At 42.1% G+C, this 27,693-nt stretch overlaps 1 protein-coding gene across 1 annotated transcript in view; it reads right to left on the bottom strand.

Moving 5' to 3' along the window:
- Positions 1 to 7,031: 7,031 nt before the first annotated feature.
- RPGRIP1L (RPGRIP1 like) overlaps positions 7,032 to 27,693 on the bottom strand; it is a 123,316-nt gene continuing 102,654 nt past the window's right edge. The window contains exons 29-30 of the mRNA XM_082712123.1: positions 27,096 to 27,206; positions 7,032 to 7,344 (exon numbers count right to left, since the gene is read on the bottom strand). Of these exons, the coding sequence (XP_082568249.1) occupies positions 27,163 to 27,206 (44 nt within the window). The 3' untranslated portion in view covers positions 7,032 to 7,344; positions 27,096 to 27,162. The remainder of the gene's footprint in view (positions 7,345 to 27,095; positions 27,207 to 27,693) is intronic.

Raw genomic sequence — 27,693 nt, 5'->3', positions numbered from 1 at the left:
TGTCTCCTAAGCCCCACCCTCCCTCAAGAAACTTGAGGGTAACAAGGGAGAAAGCGGATGGGGGTGTGTGTGCTTTTAATTAGTGATTTGTCCAAGGAGGGAAATCACAAGGTGAGTTTGCGGCTGCCTCCCCCACTGGTGTCCCTCTTCAGTGGTCTTCCTCTCTGTTCTCGCTGCTGGAGGGCAGGGCATGGGCTGTGCTCAGCCTGTAGCCTCCCATGCACCAGGAGCGTCCACAAGGGAGGCTCGTTGAGCCCGATTCAGTCCCCCTGGCACGAGACAAGAAAGGTCTTCAGTTGCAGAGAGAGGTCCCCAGCTAACGGCCAGCACGGAGCACAGGGACCACAGCCCCCAGAACTGAATTCTGCCAGTGACAAGGAGGAGCTTGGAGGCAGATTAAGAAGCCAGGCCAGCCGACACCTTGGTTTTGGCCTTGAGAGACCCTGAGCGGAGGCACCAGTGAAACCCACCTGGAATTGTGACTAGGACTACGAGGCCATGAATTTGGGTTGTTCTAAGCCACTAATTGTGAAGTAATTCGTTACAACAGCAACAGGAAGCTGGTCAGTAGGTTGTTATGGCCAGGGAGGGCCACTCCTTATGGCAACTTTGATATCATGAAATGCAATCTCTCTAGAAACGCTCTGCGGGCTTCTGTCTGTCCTCCGGGCACAGGGGTCAGAAGAGGAGGGCTCCCTATCAGGACGGCTCGCTGATGAAGAAAGCTGGAAGCTCCTTCAAGCCCTAAGCACCCAGACGTGGCTTCATATCCCGCGTGGCTTTAGGTGGCTTTAGTAGGATGCGGCGACGAGGTGGGACAGGAGGTGACCTCTGGGGAGGACTTCACATCACAGAGCTTGAGCACTCTTTGCTGACTTTGCTCACTTCCCTGTGGCTTTCGGCAGGGACCGCCCAGCATTGTGCCAGCAGGTCTGGTTGTGTGGTTGGAGAAATGTCCCATGAGCATGACCGACCGTGCCTCATCCAGTTCATCGTTTAGTCCAGTGGGATGAAGATATACTGGGGGGTTAGTTTCAGGTTTCCTTGTGCTCCTGGGCTCCTCCTCCTCACCCAAGCAACAGGTCCGTGGAATCTAGGACTAGAATACTGCTTTTCCTTCTCAAACTTCTCTGCTTCGATAGATTCATAAGCTAATGGTAGCGACAGCTGTGCAGTGGAGCTGTTCAATTATGTTCCGGGTTGTGGTAGGGACAGGAGGTCCCACGCTGGTCCCCGCAGAGGGTAAGTAGCATCGTCCAGCCCCCAGAATGGAGGAAGTGGGAGGTGGTTTCCTGCCTTAGTCACCGAGCTCTGTGGGATCTACTTCTTGTCGTGGGTAAAAAGACCTCCAGTACTTTGGCTTTGACTTTCACGTCTCTCACTGGTCACCATAGAAAGACTGTAAGCTAGAGAAGCCAACAAGTGTGCGTTTGGAAAAGCACGTCCCCTGAGGGGTTCACTGGAGACTGACCCTGGGGCAGTGGGACCTGGACCCCAGTTCGGACTCTACCTTGCACTCTTGCCCCCCATCCCTGCCCACAATGCCCTGGCCCTCCTCTTCCTCACAAGAGAAGACACCAGACCCCCTTAGATAGTGTCTGTGGTTCTTTTTGGCTTTAGAATCCTAGGATTAAAAAAAAAAAAAGTCTGGAAGAACAGACACTAGTTGTTTACAGCTGTAGTCTCTGGTGGAAGGGAGAGGAGTGCAGAAGACTAATTGTCTAGCTCCAGTGTTTTTTATAGCTTTTACATATTATACAACAAAACATTTTCTTTTTTTTTTTAGCAAGATCTTATTGTTTTCCTCTCTGAAATAAATACGTCCTATTATGGAAAACTGCAAACATATATAACAGCCCAGAGTATGAGACATGAACTCCTACATACCCATCATTCAGCTACCACAATAATCAGCCTAGCCAGTCTTTTTTCCGTATCTCTACCTACTCCCCCACCTATTTTTATTTTAAAGCAAATCCAAGACACGACCTCATTTGGTTCAGTAAAGCATTTCACATTTCTAATTAGAAATAAAAAGAATTACTTGACTCATCCTGAAACTAAATACCCCCATACACTCCTATCGAGCAGAATAGGCTGAAAATGATGCGTAACTCAGTCTTCGAGGGATTGGGATGAAACCAAATGAATCATGAAGGCTGCCCTTCATGATTCTTGAGGATGTTTAATACAAAGGAAAGAATCTCTAACAGTGGAATTTCACATATCTGCGAGAGAGGCTGTATTTTGAGGCAAGGAATGGGAGAATATTGTCAGCTACTCTACTGTCGATTGTCAGTCCTGTAGGGTAAATAGCTGTCTATTATCTGCCCCAGCTTCTTCTTCTTCTTCTTTTTTTTTTTTTGTAACTTATACATCAAATCCCTCAGTAAGTACTGAAAAATTATTTTAAAGATCTCTCAGGAGTTCAGCAGCCTCTTTCCTCTCATCAGCAAATGGGAAGTCTGGAATTTCTGTGACTATCCCATGCCATCACCCTCATCAAATTGTGCCTTATGAAATGTCCACTTGGACGCACAGCCCCACCTGTTACCCACTGGGATCCCTCTTTGACTCCATTTCAGGGGTGAATTGTTCTCCTGCTTTGTTCATTTGGATTAGAGACCCCATGACGTTCGACCTGGATCACATTTTTCCTTTTCTTTTTCAAAACAATAAAACTCTTTTGGAGGGATTCTGGACTACATTAGATGATCATTTTCAATTTTCATGCAAGACATATGGAAAGACTCACCTCCACTTACAGCTTATTCCCTGAGACTGTCTGACCCACAGCTGACACTCCAGAATGAAAAAGCCCTTCCAGGCAGTCACATTTCCCACCCCTGTCCTGCACTGACCTCAGCTCAAGTCAAAACTCACAGAAATGAGGGACTTTGATGATCGGGGCCGTTGAGATCTTCAGTCCAGGGGTGTCCCCCTCCTCACTGACGCCGGCCGGGGCTCCCCAGACTCTGTGAAGTGAGGTTGGGGAGGAGGTAGCACAGGTGTTTCTGTTCTTTTTTTTCTTTGGGAGAGGGAGAAAGACCAGAGGGAATAGTTCTGTTTGGCTGTGGTGCTTCCTTTTTGTCTACTCGAGTTAATGGAGAAAGGCCATAAAATGCTGTCTACCAGGCTCTTCCGTTTTCCTCGCAGATACGTATGTAAATTACTCCAACACAGGGAGTTTCAATGGCTGAGTCAACGTCTGACTGAACTTCAGGAAGCTTCCAGAATTGAGGTGTTGGGTCTATTTTGCATCATTTGAAAACGCAGGCTTGCACACGACAAGTTAAGGGGTGACAGAAGTAAAGACAGACAAGATCATCTACCGAGGATGGGAGTCATGGGGTGGGAGCTGGAAAACTCGGTGCCTGTGCACCAGGCTTGCAAGCCTCTTGATCTGCGGATGAGCGTAACAGCCAAAGCAACCTGCGGTAGGGTGTTTTTAAAGGACGGGTTCTCTAGGAGGAAGGAGAGCCTGGCTCCGTGGCAGCAGGTCTCTGGCAAGGGAGAGGTCTACAGAGTGTGCTCAGAAGACAAAGAGAAGGCATTAAGGCTGCCCTGGTGGGTGGGTGGGTGGGGCGCTGGGAGACAATGGGGAGGAGACATTTTGCTATGGATATTCTGGACGCTCTCTGAGCCTTCCCCAGAGCCCCTGATGAAGCAGGTACTTGCTTCCAGGTCGCTCTTGGTTGTTGCATGGGACACTGAAGAGTTGTGATGTTGATGGATGGCGGGCCCTGAGCAAATGCAAATAGATTTGGGTTAGAGCTGTAGGGACGTTACACCCTTCAGGAAGAGGGAAGAAAGGCAAAGTGCAGAAACCTGGGAGACAGGTTTCCCCTAAAAAATGAGCGATGGCCTGTGGTTGGAGGACCAGGAGTGGCTCATGGCCTGGTTGCCTCCGGTTCGGCCCCCCTCCCACGCCCCGGCCCAGGGATCTGGGACCGTCAGTCGTCCCCCCAGCAGTGTGTGGAAAATGGGCCCTGCAGGAAGCCCCCCACCGAGCAGCTGGGGGAGCAGCTTTCCCTGCTTCGTGCAGGGAGCTGCACGGACTCAGACCTCCGTGCTGGGCTGGGGTGCCCCGTGCAGGCAGGGAGGAGGGGGAGTTGACCATGAAGGACAAAGGCACATGTCAGCAAGTCCTACATCCCTCAGGCTGGGGGACTTGGCGGGCCAGCTGGAGTTTCCTGGCATTTGGTTCTGGAGTAGGTGAGGCCAGCTGGCTCCGGAGAATTTTGTAAAGCTTATGTCAGCCTGTGTCTTGGGGTCTTGTTTGCTGCCTGGGAGGTGATGGTGCCGGCTGGCGGAGTCCCAGCGGGTCCTTTGGGGGCCCGCGTGGAGGCTCTGGACACCGACAGGGTCTTTCGAGCCAGGAAAGGATGGGGGACAGGCAGATGGGGCTGGGGATGGAACTTGGGGTGGGTCTGACAGCCAGAGCTGGTCTCCAGGCCTCAAGCAAGTCATCCTCCCTGGAAGGAAAGAATTCTTACTGACCTAGAGGACAGAAGGGGAGGGCTCCTGCCTCCCTCCTACTGCGAAGCATTCTGCAGGAACCGTGCCCTCCCTGGGGGCTTTGAAAAGGAATTCTTGACCCAGTACCTGCACAAAGGCTTCTTCTCTGGAAACAAACAAAAAAAAATGCGCTAAAGCTCAATTTTTATGCAAACACTGAAGAAGGCCGTCTTCCTGCATTATTATCACCAGACATGCTCCATCCCAGGTCCAGTCTGGGTCAGGGGAAGTTTGGAGGTTTTCCTCTGAAGCCAGGAGATCTGAGTCAAGGGACGTGTGTGCCCACTTGACTCCCACTGTTCCGGTCTTCAACGTCATTTACACTTAAAAACCCAAAGTTGCTCCCTCTTTGGAGCAAAGGGATCTTTTCCCGGGGACTTTCCAATCCCTCCAGTGCTCCTGAGAATGGAAGCATCCAGTGCCCCTCAGACCAAGAACGTCCTCAGCCCCGTGCCTCAGGCACAATGAGATGACCAGGGGCCCTGTCCGCCTACTCCACGCCAAAAAAATAAACTCACCACAGGCCAGGAGGTGGTAAGAGTGGCTGATGGCCACGGAGGGCTTAGCGAGTGCTGGGCACTCTTCTAAGTGCTCCGCGCGGAAGACTCACTTGCCCCGCAGTAATGCCTCCTGGAGGTAGTACTATTTATTTATTTTAAAAGATTTTATTTATTTATTTAAGAGAGAGAGCACGAGCGGAGGGAGGGGCAGAGGGAAAGGGAGAAGTAGACTCCCTGGTGAGCACAGAGCCACACAGGGGACTCAATCCTGGGATCCTGGGATCACGGGCTGAGCCAAAGGCAGATGCCTAACCCACTGAGCCACCCAGAACGAGCGCTGTTTATGATGCTCACTCTGCAGAGGGCGAAATCGGCCTGGAGAGACCATGACACACGCGCTGGGTCGTGTCGCCAGGGAGCAGAGGGGACTGGGATCCAAATGCTTCTCTCCCCGTCCTTACACACTCAAGGGCTTTGGGTTCGTGCTGTGTCATCGGGAGCTGAGCCCCCTCTGGGGAAGGGGTCTTGGTGAGGGGACCAGCAATACTTAGGGAGGAGGGGCCGGAATCAGATGCTTCCCAGAAGCCCCTGGGGCTCTGGAACCGGAAACCCTGAATGAGCAGCATCACCACTGTGTGCCCGTCCTTGCTTCCAACCGTACTCGCACTCCCTGCCCCCTGCCCACCCCAGAAGGGAGGGATGTGGCAGCTTGGAGCGTCTTTCCCCAGCATTGGCTCCACACCAGGCCCAGCACTCAGAGTTGAGAACAGAGGTGAAAGCACATGGCCCTTAGTACAGGTGACCCAGATCTGCGCACAGGTGCCGAATCCCATGGGTGATGTGGGGAGGCGAAAAGGCTGGTGGGAAGGTGGGGGCCACTGTAGCCCACCGGCATGTTGGCAGAGTTGCACACAGAGGGAAAACCCTTCTGGTATTTGGAGATCCCTCTTCAATGCGGACTGAGAAAGGTGTCTGCCCCTTGGGCATGCCCTCGAGGAGGAGGTTTGGACAGAGAAGCGTCCAACCAGGCTGCATGGAAAAGAGCAGGACTTTGGGGTTATCTGTGGGACCTTGAGAAGGACTTTGGTGTCCTGGAAAGGGAAATGAAGGGCCCCCAGTGCTGTCTTCAGTTGGCCGTTCCCTGTGAGGGTCTGAGGCAGGCACTGGCTAATGAGCTCTTGACAATGGGAGGACTAGAAAATTCCCATTTATTTATTTATTTGTTTGTTTATTTATTTATTTTAAGATTTTATTTATTTATTTGAGAGAGGGGGGGAGAATGAGCCAGGGGAGGGGCAGAGGGAGAGGGAGAAGCAGACACCCCACCGAGCAGGGAACCTGACTCAGGGCTCGATCCCGGGACCCCAAGATTTTAGCCTGAGCCAAAGGCAGATGCTTAACTGACTGAGCCACCCAGGTGCCCCTAGAAACTTCCAATTTAAAGTTGGTTTCTGCTGGCACAGTAATTACTGGTTCTAGTCATCTGCTGCTCCCCTGATCCTCTCTCCCCAAGACCCAAAGTAAAAGTGGGTCCCCCACAGTAGTGCACAGGCACTGGTAGTGCCCTCCCAGCCAGTGACCTGTGGCAGAGGCCCGAGGTGGGCCAGGGAACCATCAGGAAAGGAATGACCACAGAGGGACAGGCTGCAGGGCCCCTGACCCTGATTCTTAAGAAATACTGTTTTCCTCCACCATCCTGGAAGGTGAATCTGGAAAGGGTGGGCGGGAAGATAGAGGCTGGATCCTGTTACTTTCCAGTGCAAGGATCGGGTTTGGGATGGGGTCAGGTAGGTGAGAGCCACTTGCCCCAGCACCTTCGAGAGTATGCACTCCAAGACCCAGCTGTCAAGAGAAATCCTATTTTCATGCAATGTTTAAAAAGCCCAAGTACAAAAATCTATGATGAACAGACTCCCGCAATTTTAAATACAGACAGGATATCAGTATACGACTAATTTTTCCTTTTGCCTCCGGCTCTGGTATAGCTGAGCAATGCGTTGTTCTGGAGCCTTCTTTATTTATCATGCTGGTAATTTATTCATCCTGGATTTTTTCTGCATTAATTTTGATTTTTAAAATACTGCATTAAAATATGATTTCCTTTGATGGCTGAGCTTTTGGCACCCCATGAAATGTTGTGCCCAGGCGAGTGTCTCCTGGCATTGCCTGGCAGCTCCAGACATTTTATTTGGCTTTATTTCAAGGGTAACCCATGAGCCTAGGGGTTCATGGGGAAGGGCCACCACCTGGGTGATACTCACTCTTGCAGAATCCCTTCAGAGACTGGGTCAGCTCTGACACATGTCTCGCCTCCAGCCTGTTGGTGCTGACAAATGACAAAAATAAAACAATTTAGCAATGACTCAGATGTCCTTTATCCGAGAGCCGACAGTCCATTCATGGGGGGCGGTGCACAGTGTCTCACGTGCAGTAGAGCCCTCTTCCTGGGGGCTTTGGGACAATGGGAGCTTTATGGAGGGGTTGGGGAGACAAGGCAGAAGCAGGGCAAGGTGGGCCCACCTTGCCTAGGGTGACCCACTTTCCCATGGGAAGGTAAGTTAGCCCGAGTTGAGTCGGAGGACTGATTGGTGATGCTCTGTTTCCTTGGCAGGAAGGCATTTCCCCTAAGCGCCCCTGACTTAGGTTTAGATCTGTGACGTGGGCCAGGCCACTGGGGTGGCCTCTGTTCTGTGGGTCCCGATCCACAAATGACCTTTATCAGTGCCCGGACTGCAACAAACCCATGTTCACACATCACTGCAGGCAGCAAAGCTGAGGCCTCCCCGGGCACAGATGGTGGGCACTGAGCCAAGGGACCGCCCCCCCCCCCCCCAATCCATGAGGGAAGTGTTAGGTGGGGGAGGCCGGGTAGAGGCGGGTTGATTTGATTTTGTCTCAACGGGAACTTTCTTTGGATCTCTTTCCCTGACTTCACTGCACATTTCAAAACAACATTCTTTTATGAACAAGCACCAGGACATCAAATACTTCCACACCCTATGCTAGAACGGCTTCAGGCCATGTTGTTCTTTTTCTTTTAAATAGTTCCATGTAAAATCAGATGTTAACTCTCTCTGAATAAACCCAAGTGGAAAGGGTTTTTCTTTTCTTTAATAACACCAATGACGATCAGAACAGGTGGAAAGAATATGTGCCCTTAACACACAGAGCCCAGTGGTTTAGAAGAAAAACACTAAGTTGTTACATATGTAACAAACAATCCTTATTTATTGATGGTGAGAAAAATGAACAACAAAGCTCGGAGGGAAAGTACTACAGGAAATGTATGAGCAGGAAGGATGATTTATGTCTTTGAATGGGGCCTATTTCTTTCATAAATGGGTTTTGTTTTGCATCTTGGTCAACGCCAGCTCGGCCCCACTTTTTCATGATGAAAGCGTGTTTTGGGAGTCCATCGTTCATCGCAGCTTTTGGAAACTCCTCTTCAGCCAACAAGCCATGAAATAGACTCAGGTTCTCCAATGCTGGACATTACAGTCCGCACCTCGGCCACCCCTACACTCTCCCCATAGTACTGTGCGGGAAAGGAGTCCGTCAGAGAAAGGATCCCACAGTGGGTTGGAGGTGGAAATAGATCATTTTGCAAGCAACGTTCTGCAAGGGGACTCAAGACCTAGGATTCTAGACCTGGTTTCTTTCTCTCATTTTTTTCCCTTAACACACTGCATGAGACAGCAGTGTCTCTGACAGACACTGAGAACGGTATGGGTGGTGGTTTCGACTACAACCAAACCATCTCAGAGCATTCATGGTTTTCTATCCCTCGCAAGACTGCCTCTCTCAGGCTGGCGTCGCACAGTGTCTGCAAACACTTGGACTTCATACAGAGGGCTGGAAGGAACTTCAGAAGAACTCTAATTTTTTTGTTAAAGGTGATCAAATGGGGTGTTAACACGCTTCATGCTGCCAAAGGGTGAGTTAAAGTCGGAAGAGCTTTCCATGTGTAGACATGGGCCTGAAAGAGCTCCAGAAACATTTGTCACGAACCTTGTGAAACTCTGAACATTGGAAGCTAACCAGCTTGTAACAACACCTACTTTTCTCTTGGTGAATTCGGGCCAGACAAGGAACAGCCCCTACCTGCACACTCGACAGAATTCTCCCTGCGTTCACTCTCTGAGGGGGAACTTCCATGTCCACCAGCGGACCTGGTGTGATACTGGCCCTGGGCCTTCCTTCTACAACCCAGTGATTTATCTGACTTTTCTGACATGCTCTCTGCCAAACATTCGTTTTGTGGTGGTTGTGTTTGTTTATTACTTTGTTTTTAAAGCTTTTTATCTCACAAATACTGTATCTATTTTAGAAGAATGAGAAAATGCAAATAAAGAAAAAAGGAGAAATAGAGATGGCCTGTAATTCTAGAGGTAGCCAACCGCTGACACTTGGGAATACACATTTCTAGACTTTTTGTATGAGTATGTACACACCAAAGTAGCTCTTCTTCATAGCAAAGATGGGGCCACACAGTATATACTGTTGTATTCCCTGGTCTTTCATTGTTTGAGAACATGCCGATATTGGCAATGACTCTTCTGTCGGGGCTAGGCTCTCATTTGAATTCCTTTCAATAAACACAGAATTTTCAGGGTATCAGAGCTGGGGACCCATCAAGTGTGTATTCCTCTGCCCTTTGTTCTCTATCAAGGAGGATCCTAAGCTTTGCTTTTGGCCTTTTGCTAGACGTGGGAGTATTTTCAGTTTGTAAAGAGCCGTAAATGTTCCCACAGTCCTGGGTCCCCCACCTGCCTGTGAAAACAGCAGTTGGCCCACCAACCACAGCCATACTCCATGAGCATGACCGGGTCAGTGATTCAAGGGGACTGGGTGGTGCCACTTTCTGTTCTCAGTTAGGATGGGTTGAATTCTGCTACAAAAACCAACCTCCAAATTTCAGTGTCTTAAGAAAAAAAAAAAAGTTTATTTCTCATGTCCACCTTGTTCCACACATCCTCACTTTGGAATATAGACTCATAGCATATCCACTATCTTGAACATTGTCTGCTGGATTACGTGTCAGAAAGAAAAGAGTTTTTATTGGACAAATTCTCTACCTTTGAAGTTATCACAGGTCATAGTTTACCATGTTTTGCCTGAACTGCAATCCTGAACCGCACACCTTCCAGGCACCAATAAAACAGTTGTTCTACAGTTGAATGTTTGGCCTCTAAGCCAGTGCCATGGATTTTCCTTTGCGATGGTGTCATCATTTCCTAGGTACTAATTTCTGTAACAGTCAGGAGAGGCTAGGTTATGCTGTGGTAATAAACAACCCCAATAATCTCCCTCATACTCTACATCTATTGAAGGTTGCCTACAGTCTAGGCCATCTCTGTATTTGCATGATTGTTAAGGTCAGAAAAAGAAAAGGAGGCAAAATCTACACTCTGAAAAAGTTTCTGCCACATTTCATTGACTAAAGGAGGTCATACAGCCACATCCAACCCCAAAAAGTAGACCGGCAATTCTATCTGTATGTCTAAAATGAGGAAAATAAGAAATATTTTATAAACGGCAATGATTACCTAATGTTCTGTTACCTTTGTTGGGAGTAGAATGGGTTCATGGTAATATTTGGTCATAGCTCCCCTATATTATTAATGGCAGGTGTTTTTTTAATTTTTAAAAAAATTTATTTAATTTATTTGATAGAGATTACAAGTAGGCAGAGAGGCAGGCAGAGAGAGGGGGAAGCAGGCTCCCTGCTGAGCAGAAAGCCCGATGCAGGACTCGATCCCAGGATGCTGGGATCATGACCTGGGTTGAAGGCAGAGGCTTTAACCCACTGAGCCACCCAGGTGCCCAATGGCAGGTTTAATGAAGAGTTTCTAGCCAGTATTTTTCCCTTCAGCCTGAAGAATTTCCTATAGGATTCCTTGTAGAGCAGGTCTGCAGGTGACATTTTCTTATCTTTTATTTATAGAAAAGGTTTACATTTTGCCTCATTATTTTTTAAGGATTTTACTGATTTGACAGAGAGAGACACAGCAAGAGAGGGGGAGTGGGAGAGGGAGAAGTAGGCTTCCTGTGGAGCAGGGAGCCCAATGCAGGGCTCGATCCCAGGACCTGGGATCATGACCTGAGCCGAAGGCAGAGGCTTAATGACTGTTCCACCTAAGCACCCCATTTTGCCTCATTCTTGAAGGATATTTTTGTTGGATATAGAATGATGGGTTGACAATTTTTCCCCCCCTCAGCATTTTAAAGTTTGGTTATACTGTCTGCTGGCCTCCATCTTTTTCTAGTGATGAGCCAGAAGTTATCTGTGGCCTTGCCCCTTTATATGTAATATTGCCTTCTCTTTGACTACTTAATATTTTCTCTGCATTTTTGTTTCCATCAGTTTGAGTATGATATGCTTAGGTGTGCTTTACTTTCTATGTATCCTGCTTTGGTGTATCCAATATTTTTCCCATTTTCTCTCTCTCTCTCCTCTTTATTTGCCCACAGACCAGTGACCTCTGTTCACTTTAAAAATCTTTTATCCTTGGGGCGCCTGGGTGGCTCAGTGGATTAAGCCGCTGCCTTCGGCTCAGGTCATGATCTCAGGGTCCTGGGATCGGGTCCCGCATCGAGCTCTCTGCTCAGCAGGGAGCTTGCTTCCCTCTCTCTCTCTCTCTGGCTGCCTCTCTGTCTACTTGTGATTTCTCTCTGTCAAATAAATAAATCTTTAAAAAAAAAAATCTTTTATCCTTGGTGCTCCTTAGTTCTTATTGATACCTTTTTTTTTTTTTTAAGATTTTATTTAATTATTTGACAGAGATCACAGGTAGGCAGAGAGAGGAAGGGAAGCAGGTTCCCTGCTGAGCAGAGAGCCCGATGCGGGGCTCGATCCGAGGACCCTGGGATCATGACCCGAGTGAAGGCAGAGGCTTCAACCCACTGAGCCACCCAGGCACCCCTTATTGATACCCTTTTAAAAAAAAAAAATGTTCTGTTATTATTGATACATTTTAAACCTACTAACTCTTTTGTTATGTATGGTCAGCTCTGCATTTTTTACTTCAGATTTTAATTTTTGGTTCTAGAATTTCCTCTTTGTCCTTTTCAACTGTTCCTATTTCACTGCTCAGATTTCCTATCTGTTAATTTATTATAAGCATATCTTTACATTATTGAACATAGTTATACTAGCTCCTTTAAAATTCTGTTTGCTCATCCCAATATCTGGGTCTTCTTAGGGTTAATGTCTTCATTTGCTACCTTCTGTCTTGAGTGTGGATTATATTTTCCTGTGCCTTTCTATGTCTAGTAATTTTGGTTAATATCTTGCATTTTATGAATGATATCTTGTAAAGTCCCTGGGTTATTTTCCTCCAAAGATTCTTGATTTTTTTTTTTTTGTTCCTCTTAATTAGCAGTTACTTCAAACTCCAAATTCTCTCTCTTCTGTGGTGGGCAGCAACTGAAATCTCAGTTGAGTTATTGTAATCTTCATTGGACTGATCGGAATCTGCTCCATGAATGTGTAGGTCAGGGGCAGCTAGAGATAGAAGCAGGGTTTATATACTGAGTTTAGGCTCTCCCTCTGTGGATCTCTTCTTTTCACAATCCTCCCCACACTGTTTTGCAACTGCTGTGGTCATCCTAAACTTCTCTTAATATTCATGACTCCTAAACTGAAGGTCTCTGAGTTTTGGCCACTTGTAGTGGCTGACTAAGGCCTGCCCTCAGGCAAATGAGTTCAGATGTGAGTGTGTGTGTGTGTGTGTGTGTGTGTGTGTGTGTGTGTGTATGTGTGTGTCTGTGAGAGAGAGAGAGAGAGAGAGACATAGACAGAGAGAAAGAGAGAAAAGGAGAGACAGAAAGAGAATAAGAATGAGAGAAAGAGAACATTTATTTGGTTTATGCCTGCTTTGGGACTTCCTCCAGCACATTCAGATATTTGTATTTTTATATTTTATCCAGAGGTTTTAGTTATTATTCTGCCATTACTACAGTGCAATCCTCTTTAAAAAAATGAAGAGAATTAACATAGAGTGTTATCCTGGTTTCAGATGTACAATATAATGATTAAATAATTCTATACATTACTTAGTGCTCATGAAGATAAATGTACTCTTGATCACTTTTATCTATTTTACCCCTTCTCCACCCACTTCTCCTCTAGGAACCACCCATTTGTTCTATTTTGGGGCTACCTGGGTGGCTCAGTTGGTTGAGCATCTGCCTTTGGCTCAGGTCATGATCCTAGGGTCCTGGGATCGAGCCCCACGTGGGGCTCTTTGCTCAGTGGGGAGCCTCCTTCTTCCTTCCCATTCCCCCTGCTTGTGTTACTTTTCTTGCTAACTCTGTCAAATAAATACATACATTTAAAAAAAAAAGAATCTATTTTTGTTTTTATCTCTTTTCCTTTGTCTGTTTTGTTTCTTAAATTACATGTATGAGTGAAATCGTATGGTATTTGTCTTTTTCTGATTGACTTCTTTCACTATGCATTATACCCTGTAAGTCCATTCATACTGTCACAAATGGCAAGATATCATTCTTTTTTATGGCTGAAAATTAGAATACCTGAGTGACATTCCATTGTGTATATGAATCTTATCTTCTTTACCCATTCAGCTATGGAAGGAAACTTGGTTGCTTTCATCTCTTGGCTATTGTAAATAATGTTGCAATAAACATACCGATGCACATATTTTTTCAAATGAGTGTTTTCATTTTCCTTGGGTAATTATCTAGTAGTAAAATTACTGAATCATATGGTAAGTATATTTTTAATTTTTTGAGGAACTGTTTTCCACAGTGGGTGTACTAACTTGCATTCCCACCATCACTGCACATGGGTTTCTTTTTCTTCACATCCTCATGAACACTTGTAATTTCTTGTCTATTTGATTCTAGCCATTCTGACAGGTCTAAGATGACATCTCATTGTGGTTTTGATTTGCATTTCTCTGATGGTGAGTGATGCTAAGCATCTTTTCATGTGCCCATCCATATGTCTTCTTTGGAAAAATGTCTATTCATGTTGTCTGCCCACTTTTTAATTGGATTTTTTGGGTGTTGAGTTGTATAAGTTCTTTATATATTTTGGATTTTACCTTCTTATTATATATAAAATTTGCAATTTTCCCCCCATTTAGTAGATTGTCTTTTAGTTTTGTTGATGGTTTCCATTGCTATGCAAAGCTTTTTGGAATATTCCCAATAATTTAATTTGCTTTTGTTTCCTTTGCCTGAGGAGACATTTGTAGAAAAATGTTTCTGTAGCCGATGTCAAAGAAATTACTGCCTATGATTTTTTTCTAGGAGTTTTGTGGTTTCAGGTCTCATATTTAGACCTTTAATCCATTGAGTTTATTTTTGTATATGGTGTAAGAAAGTCGTCCAATTTCATTCTTTTGCTTATAACTATCCAGTTTTCCTAGCACCATTTGTTGAAGAAATTCTTTTTTATTTTATTTTATTTTATTTTATTTATTTGACAAAGAGACATAGAGAGAGGGAACACAAACGGCGGGGAGTGGGAGAGGAAGAAGCAGGTTTCCTGCTGAGCAGGGAGCCCGATGTGATGCAGGACTTGCTCCCAGGACGATGACCTGAGCTGAAGGCAGACACTTCACAACTGAGACACCCAAGTGCCCCAGTCTTTTCCCCATTGTATATTCTTCCCTCCTTTGTTGTAAATTAATTGATAAGCCTGGGTTTGTTTCTGGACTCTCTATTCTCTTCTATTGATCTGTGCATCTATTTTTGTGCCAATACCATAGCATCTTGATGACTACAGCTTTGTAGTATATCTTGTAATCTGGGATTGTGATACCTCCATCTTTGTCCTTCTTTCTGAAGATAGCTTTGGCTATTTGGGGTCTTTTGTGGTTCCATACAAATTTTAGTATTATTTGTTTTAGCTCTGTGAAAAATGTTGCTGGTATTTTGACAGAGATTGCATTATAAATCTGTAGATTGTTTTGAGTAGTATGGACATTTTAACAATATTTTCCAATCCATTAGCATGGAATATCTTTCCATTTGTTTGTGTCATCTTCAATTTCTTTCATTAATGTTTTATAGTTTTCAGAGTATAAGTCTTTCACCTCCTTGGCTAACTTTATTCCTAAGTATTTTGTTATTTTTGGTACTATTGCAAATGGGATTGTTTAATTTCTTTTTCTGCTAATTTATTATTACTGTATAGAAATTCAATAGATTTCTATATACTAATTTTGTATCCTGCAACTTTACGGAATTTGTTTATAAGTTCTAGCAATTTTTTGGTACAGTCTTTAGGGTTTTCCTTATATAGTATCATGTCATCTGCAAATATGAAAGTGGAAGTTTTATTTCTTCCTTACCAATTTGGGTGTTTATTTCTTTACGCTGTCTGGTTGCTGTGGCTAGGAATTCCAGTAGTATGCTGAATAGAATAGAATGGTTAGAGTGGACATCTTGTCTTGTTCCTGATCTTAGAGAAAAAGCTCTCAGTTTTTCATCACTAAGTATGATGTTAGCTGTGGGTTTTTCATACGTGGCCTGTATTATGTTCATGTATATTCCATCTGCATCTATTTTGTTGAGAGTTTTTTAACATGAATGAATATTGTACTTTGTCAAGTACTTTTTCTGCATTTAGTGGGATGATCATATATGGTTTTTATGCTTTTCCTTATTAATGTGATAGATCACATTGATTGATTTGTGACCACTGAACTACTCTTGCATTCCTGAAATAAGTCCATTTGATTACAGTGAATGATTTTATAACGTATTGTTGGGTTCAGTTTGCTAATACTTTGTTGAGCATTTTGGTATCTATGTTCATCAGAGATGCTGGCCTTTAGTTTTCCTTTCTTTTTTCTCTCTCTTTTTTCTTTCTTTCTTTCTTTCTTTTTGTAGTATCTTCATCTGGTTTTGGTATTATGGTAATAGATGTAGAATGAACGAATTTTAGAACAAATTTGGAAACTTTCTTTCCTCTTCTTCTTCTTCTTTTTTTTGGGGGGGGGGAGTATTTTTGAGAAGAATAGGTATTGACTCCTTTAAATGTTTGGTACAACTCACTTATGAAGCCACCTGGTCCTGGACTTTTATTTGTTGGGAGTTTTTATGGGGGGGGGTTAATTAATGATTCAATTTCAATTCTAGTAATCAGTCTGTTCAAATTTTCTTTTCTTCTTGATTCAGTTTTGGAAGGTTATATGTTTTTAGGAATTTATCCATTTCTTCCAGGTTGTCCAATTTTTGACATGTAATTTCTTATGGTATTCTCTTATAATCTTTGTATTTCTGTGGTTTTCACTGTTATTTCTCCTCCTTCATTTCTAATTTTATTTATTTGAGGCATCTCTCTTTTGTTCTTGATGAATCTGGGTTAAAGTTTATCAAGTATTTAAATCTTTTCAAAGTATAATCCTCTGTTTACCTTTTAAGACTATAAAATCTAAAAAAAAAAGACTATAAAATCTGTTAAGTGTTCACAGATCTTTTTCATTCCATTTCATAAGTATCTTCTCCATGTGTCTTCTGTTACAGCCATGTCCCTTCAGAATATCCATACTGAATCATTCAGTTCTTCCCATACTGGGGAGAACCTCTCTGTGTGAATCACAATGGATGTCCCATCAGCTCTGGATCTTTCCTCTGTGAAGGATGGAGTACTGCCAAGTTTGCTGGGTCCTATCTCCTGGGTCAGTGTGTGTTTGTGTTTGTGTGTGTGTGTGTGTATTTTAATGCAAGTCTCTAATCCTGCAACATCTTTCCTCTTATTTACTCAATACAAGTAACTGCTTGACTTCCAAAGTTAAGTTCTCTCTAAAATAATTGAGTCCAGCGTGAAACCACACTATCTGTATGTGGAAATAAAAAATAGAAAACGGAAATAAAAGAATCACAATTTCAAGATGCAGGTGATTTTAGAACTATCTAATTCAATATGCTCACATCAGGTTAAGGTAAAAGATCCAAGGAAGTTGGTTTAATTACGGACATGCTGTCGGTTACTAGCAGAACCAATCAACCTTGTTCAGCAGACTTAGCTGTCTCTCTTTTCATATAATTTGAGGCTATATTTTTCTACTGTCACCAAAGAATCTTATATGAAAGAACTTAATATCTAAACAGCTCCAGGGCTTCAAAAAAAAGCAGAAATGTGAAAATGTAAGTCTCTTCTGCAGTTTTTTAAAAAAAGACTGTAATTTTTTTAGAGCAGTTTGAGGTTCATAACAAAATTGGGTGGAAGGTACAGAGAGTACATAAATCTCTTGCCTTCCCCCAATACCCACTCCCTTATATGCACACGATTCCCCACAATCTACATCCTGTACTGGAGTGGGATGTTTGTTACAACTGGTAAACTTACATTAACATATTATTATCATTCAAAGTCCATAGTTTATATTAGGGTTCACTCTTGGTGTTGGACATTCTATAGGTTTAGACAATGTATAATAACATGTATTATAAGCACCATACGGAATACTTTCACTGCCTCAACTATCCTTTATGTTACACCTATTCCTCCCTCCCTCCTCCTAACCCTGGCAACCGCTGAGCTTTTTCATACTCTCTAGTTTTTTTCTTTGTAGAATGTCATATAACTGGACTCACACAGCACATAGTCTTTTCAGATAGGCTTCTGTTACCTAGTAATATGCATCGAAGTTTCTTTTGTGTCTTCTCATGGCTTTCATGCTGAATAATAATATTCTGTTGTCTGAATGTACCACACTTTATTTACCCATCCACATACTGAAGGATATCTTTGTTGTTCCAGGTTTTGGCATTTATAAATAAAGCTGCTATAATTGTCTATATGCAGGTTTTTGTGTAGACATAAGTTCCAACTCATTAGGGTGAATATCAAGGAGGATGGTTGCCAGATTGTTCCATAAGAATATGTTTAACTTTGTAAGAAACTGCCAAACTGTCCTGCAAAGTGACCATATTGGGGCACCTGGGTGGCTCAGTCAGTTAAGCATTGGCCTTCGGCTCAGGTCATGATCTTCGGGTCCTGGGATCAAACCCTACATCAGGCTCCCTGCTTAGTGGAGAGCTTGTTTCTCCCTCTCTCACTCCCCCTGCATGTGCTCTCTCTGTCAAATAGATAAATAAAAATCTTAAAACAAAAACAAAAACAAAGTGGCCATACCATTTTGCTTTTCTACCGGGAATGTTTGAGAGTGACTCTTGTGCTACATTCTTGTGAATCTTGTCAATTCTTACAAATTTTCCAGATTTTGGCCATTCTATAAGGTATGTAGTGGCATGTCATTGTTGTTTTAATATTTAATTCTCTAATAACATATGTTAAGCATCTTTTCATTTGCTTATCTTCCATATGTATATTTCTTTGATGAGGTGTCCAGATCCTTGGCCCATTTTTAAAATTAGGTTGTTTGTTTCCTTATGGTTGAGTTTTGAGTTCTTTTATATTTTGCACAACAGTCCTTTTTCAGACATTTCTTTTGCAAATATCTTCTCCCAGTCTTCTTCTTCTCTTGACATGTCTTTTGCAGAGCAGAAGTTTCAATTTTAATGAAGTCCAGCTTCTCAATTATTTCTTTCATGGATTATGCCTTTGATTTGGGGGTCACTGATTTTAATAGCAAAAACAGTGACAATAACAAGCCTAACCCAAGGTGGGATGTTAATTGCCATAAAAGCAATTATATGGTATTGACTAGAGCTTGATGATGATGTTTTATTTGCCATTTAAGGATTCGTCCATGCAAATCATTCCCACATGTAATATGAAAAAATACACATTCACAATTACTTTATCAGTGTAGCTATATCAAATGAAATATCTTCAGTAGAAATAGACCAGGCTGTGTATGTCAATCCTGATTTGAGATTAGCAGGCAGCAGCCACTTCCCAAGCTGCTGTTCCTGACATCTTGCATGAACTCAAAGCCAAGTATTATCAACACAGGTGTTTTTTTTCATTCCCTGGGAAGCTGGAAATGGTGCTCCATGGAAGAAGGCCTTCCTTCTCTGTTTCCAGATGCTAATGACTATAACTCCACATTCATGTTAAATATCAGAATTTGTTAATCATGGTATAAGAGAGTTGCTATACTATGGCAAGAAATGGCAATGATAGTAACAAGACAATCACACTGCAAGGAGCTGGACTCCAGTGAAATATGTATCAGGGAGAGCTCAGGGGAAAGATATTGGCATTCCTGGTCTAAGAGATAGACTGGGTGTTTATCAGCCAATGATCTCAAATGGATAGATAACTGAAGAAGAGCTCAAAGGCAACAAGGGACTTCTTAAAGAGGATATTGGGGACTGACACAGAATCTCTTCCACTATAATTCTTTTGATCAATGTAGTTACAGGCATAGCCCAGATCCAAGGAGGAGAAAAAATGGATCCCAGCTCTTGATGGGGGCAGTTTTGAGCCATCATTAACCCACCACCTATTATAATGACTATTTTTTCCTTGCCTATTAGTCCATGGGTGTGAGGAGCCCAAAATGATGATGCACAAACTGTGGCTTCTGTGGGACTCTTACTATGTTGTCTTAGGTGAAATGGTTCCCATCTTAGGACCCAGGACCCCACTGAATCTAAAATGGCAGGGATGGGAAGCACATATTCCACAAATTAGCAGGAGTGGAGGTGAAGAGGCATTCCTACTTCTACCTTTTGGTTTCTGGATCCACATAGTTTCCCTACTGGGCACAAGGCGCCCTATCAGCTGTAGACTCCGTATGTAAATTGCATCCTGGAAGATAGCATTTCAAGTTGCTCAGCTGCTTCTGAGCAGGCTCTTCAGCTGCGCCCATAAGAGGACATTCCATTATTCTAATAGGATAGCTACCTCTGGGCAGAGCAATATTTGGTTGAAGCAGTCCTATCTTCTCTTCCATAAGAGGGGTCCCTTGATCGGAGGCAATGTTGTGTGGGATGTCATTTGGTAGCTCAAACTTTGTTCTCTTTCTGATGGAAATATTGGTAGGGGCATTGTGGACATGAAGGGCAAACATACCCAAAGAAGGTATCAACTGCAGTAAGAACAAATTACTGCCTCCTCCAAAGCAAGAGTCCAATGTATCAAGTTGCCATCAATGGCTCGCTGGTCTCCTTGAGGGGTGGTACTGTTCTGAGGGCTCGGTGTTAGTCTGTGCTGCTGGCAAGCTGAGAATTCAACAGTGCAGTAGTTAGAACCAGTCTTGATGGGAGGGAGTCCATCATATTGGGCCCATGCATAACCTCCATTCCCATCCTTGTTGGCCATCTCTAAGTGAGATTGTAGAGAGGCAGCAAAATCTGTTTTCCGCTCACATCAGCAAATTGGGCCTAATAATCCATAAAGCAATCTAGAGACTTTTCTACTTCCTCTGATCTCCAGTTGTAGTGGACACCTGACCTGTCTCATGAGACCATATGTGTGAGTTTAGGAAGAGGCGCTGGTGTAACCCAGTCAAGTGATGACGTTTAAACCATCTATTTTGGGGTCTTTTTTTTTTTTTTTAAAGATTTTATTTATTTATTTGAGAGAGAGAGAGAGAGACAGAGATAGCGAGCAAGAGCACAAGCTAGGAGGACAGGGAGAGGATGTGGGACTGGAGCCCGACTTGGGACTCTATCTCAGGACCCCAGGATCATGACCAAGCCTAAGGCAAATGCTTAATGTACTGAGCCACCCAAGAGCCCCCTATTTTGGGGCATTAATGGTGTTCTCAGTACAATTAATGTACTGAGCCACCCAAGAACCCCCTATTTTGGGGCATTAATGCTGTCTGGACAGGACTCTTGGGCCTGATTCCAAATGTACCATACTATTATGCAAAAAATTGCTGTAGCATGTCTACAGGCTAAGTAAACTCTTCCTTCTTTCTGGAGAAGTTGCAGATCAGAGGACAAAAAACACATTACATCCCTGGGGTAAGACACTGTTAGAGTGAAGACAGTTGACGCTGTCATAGAACTGGCCACGGAAGCCACAGCTGGAATTTGAGATGTGGCAGAGAGGACAGGAGAAGGGACCCACAGGCCTCCAAAATGTACCTCATCTGCTTTGGTTCTAATATCCCAAATTGATTTAGAGTCTCTGGTTCTGTCACTGTCAGTTTGGGGAGAAAACACAATGATTAGACTTGGGAATGCTGAGCAAGAGACGTTGGAGGATATCGAGCCATTGAGAAAACATGTGATACTGTTATATGTTCCCTGTGTTAAAATACTTCATTCCAAGATTTATTTCATTGTTTGTGGCTCCCTCCTTTTAAGGCTTTTTTTTCTGTGTATATGCTAAGAGTTTTCTCCTCTGTATTCCTGCAAGATGGTTTTGGAGTTCCAAAGTGTCCTCTTTTAATTCCTAACTGAATTTTTTTAAGTTTGAAAACTCTGTTCCATTTACTCTGGATCATCATATCAGTATAAACCCAAAGACATTCAGTGGGTTGCTGACATCAGTCTCCAAGTCTCTAGTTCCTCCTTTTTAAGAAACTGATAATAACTCCAAACCAGTGTTTTTCATTGGCCTTGTTCTACCCAATGTAGGTTAGAATGTGTCTTGGAGTCTGGGCTTAGTTTCTGAGTCCTTGCTTGTTTGGATTAATGCATCATATTTTATTCCCACCCCTCTGCTTTGTCTTCTCCTGCAACCCCTTCCAAAGCATTGTCAGCACTCCCATGGGCATCCTTCTACATTCTTCTCCTCGCTCATATAGTCGTCTTTCATTTGTATGTACAGAGTGTCCTACAGGGTCCCATTTTTTTTTTTTGCTTGTGGAATCTTGACTTTATTTACAATGCAGTGTGCTTAATCCTGGCTATATGTCATGATTGGTCCAAGCCAATAATGATAATCCTTTCTCCATATTTGCCAGCCTACCCTGCAGCTAGAGGTGGCCACATGACCCAGCTCTGGCCAAGGAGATATTAGCTATGGGTGGGGCTTCCAGGAAAACTTTGGATGATTCATTCAGAAGAGTCTTTGCCCCTTGCCCTCTGCCTGCCTAGAATGCACATATGATGCCTGTAGGTGCCATAGGCGTCTTCTGGCCATGCAGTGAAAAAGATGGTGGGATAGAAATATAAGAAGGGTCCGGTCTTCCAGAGCCCTGTGGAACTGCTGAAACAAGCCAGAAACTGTCTATATTCACACTACATCTCATGGAAGAAAAACAAACTCCTTTGTTTAAACCACTGCTAATCTGGTTGATTGTTATCTGACATTCAAAAGCATTTATAACTGATACAAGTTCCATATGCAAACACACCCACATTTTTTGGTCTTCAATTTACAAAAGTGCAATCATAGATACTTCTCTTAGTTTATGGATTCTTGCTTTATATCCTTCATAATACATAGCAGAAATTTCTTCAACTCAATGGGTATAGTTCTAATTTACTATTTAAAAAATATCTTAAGGGCACCTGGGTGGCTCAGTGGGTTGAAGCCTCTGCTTTCGGCTCGGGTCATGGTCCTGGGGTCCTGGGATTGAGCCCCTCATTGGGCTGTCTGCTCAGCAGGGAGCCTGCTTCCTCTTCTCTCTCTCTCTGCCTGCCTCTCTGCCTACTTGTGATCTCTGTCAAATAAATAAATAAAATCTCAAAAAAAAAATCTTATTAATTGTCATGGATAGGTAATACTGGTACATGGTTCAAAGTTCAATTTTAGTGTATGCACTGCCAAAGTGAGCACTGGTTCAAAATTCAAAATATGTGGTCACTTTCAAACACTAGAAACACTAGAAATTCCTCAAAAAGTTAAACAGAGAGTTACTATATGCTAGAAATTTCACTCCTAGGTATATACCCAAGGGTAATGAAAGCACATATCCGCACAAACAACCTGTATGTAAATATTCACAGCAGGATTATTTAGCCCCAGAGTGGAAAAAAAACCAACAACCACCTAAATGCCTTTCACTGATGAATGAACAAAATGTGGTACAGTCATACAATTGGAATATTACTCAGCAAAAATAAAATAAAATAATCCTGATACATGCTACAATGTAGATAAACTTTGAAACATTGATGCTAAATGAAAAGAAGCCAGTTTCAAAAAATATAATATTGCATGATCATGTTTATGTGAGATGTGTAGAATAGATGAACCCACAGAGACAGAGAGTAGATTAGTGGTTACTTGGAGCTAGGTGTGGGGCAGTAGGGAATGGAGAATGAATGTTAGTGGGTAGGTGGTTTCTCTCCAATTTTTTTCCAATTTAATTCCAATTTTCCAATTTATTTCCAATTTTTCAATTTATTTCTAATTTTTGCCTTTCCAAACAATGATGAAATAAATAATCTTGTCTGTACATCATTCCCCATATTTGTGAGTACATATTTGGGATAAAATGGGATAAAATCCTAGAGGTGGAATTCTTGGATTAAAGGAGAGATGTTCTTTTTATTTTGATGGAATTGCCAAACTGATCTCCACAGTGTTGGTGGGAATTTATCCTCCCACTAACAATAGGTGAATGTGTCTGTTTCCCAGAGCCCCAATAGCACCATGTGTTACATTTTTGATCTTGTCAATCTGGTAGTTGAAAAATTAAATTGCATTGTGGTTGTAATGCACATTTTTGTTATTGTGAGCACACTAAGCATCTTTTCCACATCGAATAACAACACATGCAATAAAGTTAATGTTATATTCATTCATGAAGTCATTTGAACTTTCTGTAAATTGTTCATATCCTTTACCAGCTTTTCTATGGGCTTTGGTCTCTTTCTTATTGTTTTCTTCAGGAGTTCTAGTAAGGGAATTAACTGTTTGGCTCATTTTTAGCAAGTATTTTCCCAAGTTTTTCATTGCTCCTTTGATATTATGGTTGGGGTTTTTTTTCTTTCTTTTTTTTTTTTTTTTAAAGATTTTATTTATTTATTTGACAGAGAGAGATTACAAGTAGGCAGAGAGGCAGGCAGAGAGAGAGAGGAGGAAGCAGGCTCCCTGCTGAGCAGAGAACCCGATGCGGGACTCGATCCCAGGACCCTGAGATCATGACCTGAGCCGAAGGCAGTGTCTTAACCCACTGAGCCACCCAGGCGCCTGGTTGGGGTTTTTTTTCTATGAAGAAAATTTTACGTTTGGATCTAGTCAAATTTATATATTTACAGATAGATATGTAAATATAAATATATAAATAATAAAATTATTATTAAATTATATAAATATAAAATAAATATATAGATATACAAATATTTTATAAATTTATATATAAAGTATACACATTTATGTACTATATTCTTTTATAGCTTCTGGGTTTTGTGAAGTGGTAAAAATATTTATTTCTAGTGCATTTATGGTTTCATTTCTTTACATGTAAATATTTATAGAATTTATTTTGCTTTAAGGAATGAGTAGGGATCCAATTAAATTTTTTAGGTGCATTTTTAGTGATTCTTTTTTTTTTTTAAAGATTTTATTTATTTATTTGTCAGAGAGAGCGAGAGCAAGCACAGGCAGACAGAGTGGAAGGCAGAGTCAGAGGGAGAAGCAGGCTCCCTGCGGAGCAAGGAGCCGGATGCGGGACTCGATCCCAGGACGCTGGGAGCATGACCTGAGCTGAAGGCAGCTGCCCAACCAACTGAGCCACCCAGGCGTCCCCATTTTTAGTGATTCTGACTCCATTGTCAAGTAGTCTACTTCCCTCTGCTAACTTGGTATGCCACCTTTGTGGTGTCAAATTCTTCTAGGTGTGGTCTGTATTTTTAGAACTTGTGAGTCGTATAGCATTCCAGTAATAAGCCCCTCTTGATCATGACTTGTTATATTTGTAATTTGGTGTTCTAGTCTATTTGTTAAGATTTACTCAGGATTTTTGCGTGTGTGTATGTGTAGTGTTTATTTGGTCTACAGATCAATAATATATCCAGTTCCTTAAAAGATTTCAGAAGTTTTTCTTCTTTTTATATCTCTGGAACACTGTGAAGCCATTAAAATTATTCAGTCTTTGAAGGTTATTAGAGCTCCCTTGTAAAACCTTCTGAGCCTGATGCTTTTTGGAATTAGCACTTTATTATTATTTTTTTTAATTTTTAAAGATTTTATTTATTTATTTGACAGACAGAGATCACAAGTAGGCAGAGAGGCAGGCAGAGAGAGGGGGAAGCAGACTCCCCGCTGAGCAGAGAGCCTGATGCAGGGCTCGATCCCGGGACCCCGAGATCACGACCTGAGCCGAAGGCAGAGGCTTAACCCACTGAGCCACCCAGGCACCCCTGGATATAGCACTTTAAAAAAAGATTTATTTATCTATTTGAGAGAGAGGGAGAGAGAACACGAGTGGGAGGAGCAGAGGGAGAAAGAGAGCGCATCCCAAGCAGACTGCACACAAAGCATGGAGCCCAAGGTGGGACTCGATCGTCTCTGAGATCTCGACCTGAGCTGAAACCAAGAGTCTGAAGCTTAACCAACTGGGCCACCCAGGTGCCCCTGGAATTAGCACTTTTAACATTTTATTTCTTCTGTGGAAATTGATATTTTAAGCTTTCTTTCTTTACCAGGGTCAATTTTGATAAGCTGTATTTTTCATAAAATTATCCATTTCATTTAGGTTTTCAATGTATTTTCAAAGAATTACACAATTAAGACACATGATATTTTAAAATAAGTTTTTTCAGTAGTCGATCTCCCATTGTCCTATTTCATTTGTACTTGTGCTTTCTCTCTTTTACAATGATTAGGTCCATTTTGTTGATTCTTTCACAGAAGTATTTTATTTGTTAATTCTACTATTTGGCTTTTAACTCAATTCCTTAGGCTTTTATTTTTATCATTTCCTTCTCTCTACTTTTATTAGGTTTGCTTTTTGTTTCTTCTTTAACTCTTAAGATAGATATTTAATTCACTTATTGTTATGCTTTTATTTTCATTCTTATATTTAATCTATGCATTTTCTTTGCTTTGCCTGTATCTCAAAGATTCTGATAATATAGGGTTTTCATATCTTTTTTAAAGAAACTGTTCAATTTTAATTTATATTTCTCCATTGACTAAGGAATCAATAACATTTTATTTCCAGATGGAAATGAACTTGTGCCTTTTGATTTTATTTTTCCATTTTATTACATTGTGATAAGACAATGTTGTTGGTTTACATTATTTTTATTTGAAAGAATTTATTGAAGTTTGTTCAATTTTTATGAATGTCCCACATGTATTTGAAAAGAAGACGTATTCTCTTTCATAAGGGTGAAGGGTTCAATATGTATTCATAATATCTATCTTGGGATTATGTTGTTTAGGTTATATATACGTATGTGTGTGTATATTTACATAATTTCTTTTCTTTTCCAATTTGCCCCTGTGTTGAACTGAGAGTATATCTGTGGTCTTTTCTAATTAATTTTCATGTATTTCTCTCCTTATCTCCTGTATTTATGCTTTAGAAAGGTTGCTGCTGTGTTATTTGATGCACTTGTGGATACATTTATATCTTCACTGTGAAGTATGGCCTTTAGTATTATAAAAGTGTCCTTTTGTCTCATTAAGCTCTTTTCCCTCCTCCACAAATTTCATCTTGTCAGATGTCAAGTTCATAATCCCTGCTTTCTTTAGATGCATTTGTCTGGTAAAGTTTTGCCCATCCTTTTAATTTTATTGCACTTTGTTTTGGAAGTATCTCTTACAGTGGGGAGTTGGACTTTGCCTCACAAGACAATCTGAAAGCAGTTTTCTTTTCCTAAGTTTGTTAAAGCCATTCATGTTTATTGTTACAACTTAAACACTTGGTCTTAATCCTGTGTGATTATTTAATGTTGTATTTACTCTGCATTTTTACCATGTGCTTTCCATTCTCTGGTCTGTTTTCTTTGCTTTTTAATAAAAAACATGTTGGTGATTAAAACAATTTGTGCTTTTGTTTTAGTAGCTATCTTTCCAATAATATATTTATATAATGCCCATGTTCTCTTTATTTAGGCTTCTACTATTTGGTTTGTCTGTGTGAAATGGTGTCTTTGGTCCTTACCTATAATCTATCTGAAATCAATGAATTTATTCTACTTTCCCATTTTCCCCCTTTTCCTATCATTAAGAAATTATGTTATCAGAGCACATAACACCTACATACTATTCTTCTACCTTTTCTCCATCTCTGGCTGTTCTAAGATCTGTAGTTAAATATAATCAGTGCTTACCACAGTCCTTCTAACAGTTTTTTCATTCACTTCTTAATTGGATGAAGGTGGTCTTTGAGTAGATTCCTCATGAAGAGCTCCCCAAATTCTTGCTTGTCTTAATTTCTTCCTCTATAAACAAGCACATGAAAAGATGATCAACATCATTAGGGAAACACAAATCAAAACCATAATGAGATACCGCTTCACACTCACAACAATGGCTATTAAAATGGAACAAGGAAAACAACACATGTTGCTGGGAAGTGAGGAAATTGGAACCATTGCACATCGCTAGTATGAATGTAAGATCATTCGGTTCTTATAGAAAACAATTTGGTAGATCCTCAAGAAGTTAAACGTAGAATTATCCAATGACTGACTTCTAGATATACACCCAAAAGAGTTGAAACAGGTATTCAGACAAATCCTTGTATCAAAAGATTCAGAGCAGCACTACTCAAAGTAGTCTGAAGGTAGAAAACAACCCAAACGTCCATCAGTGGGTGAGTGGATAAACAAATTTGGTTATCCATTCAATGGAGTATTATTCAGCCATAAATGGGAACGAAGTACTGGATGCTACAGTGTGGATGAATCTGGGGAAACAGTATGCTAT

Source organism: Mustela nivalis, assembly GCF_964662115.1.
Source record: "Mustela nivalis genome assembly, chromosome: 18".
NCBI classification, from domain to species: domain Eukaryota; kingdom Metazoa; phylum Chordata; class Mammalia; order Carnivora; family Mustelidae; genus Mustela; species Mustela nivalis.
Note: the sequence above shows the minus strand (reverse complement) of the source record. Positions and strands in the feature narration are given on the sequence as shown.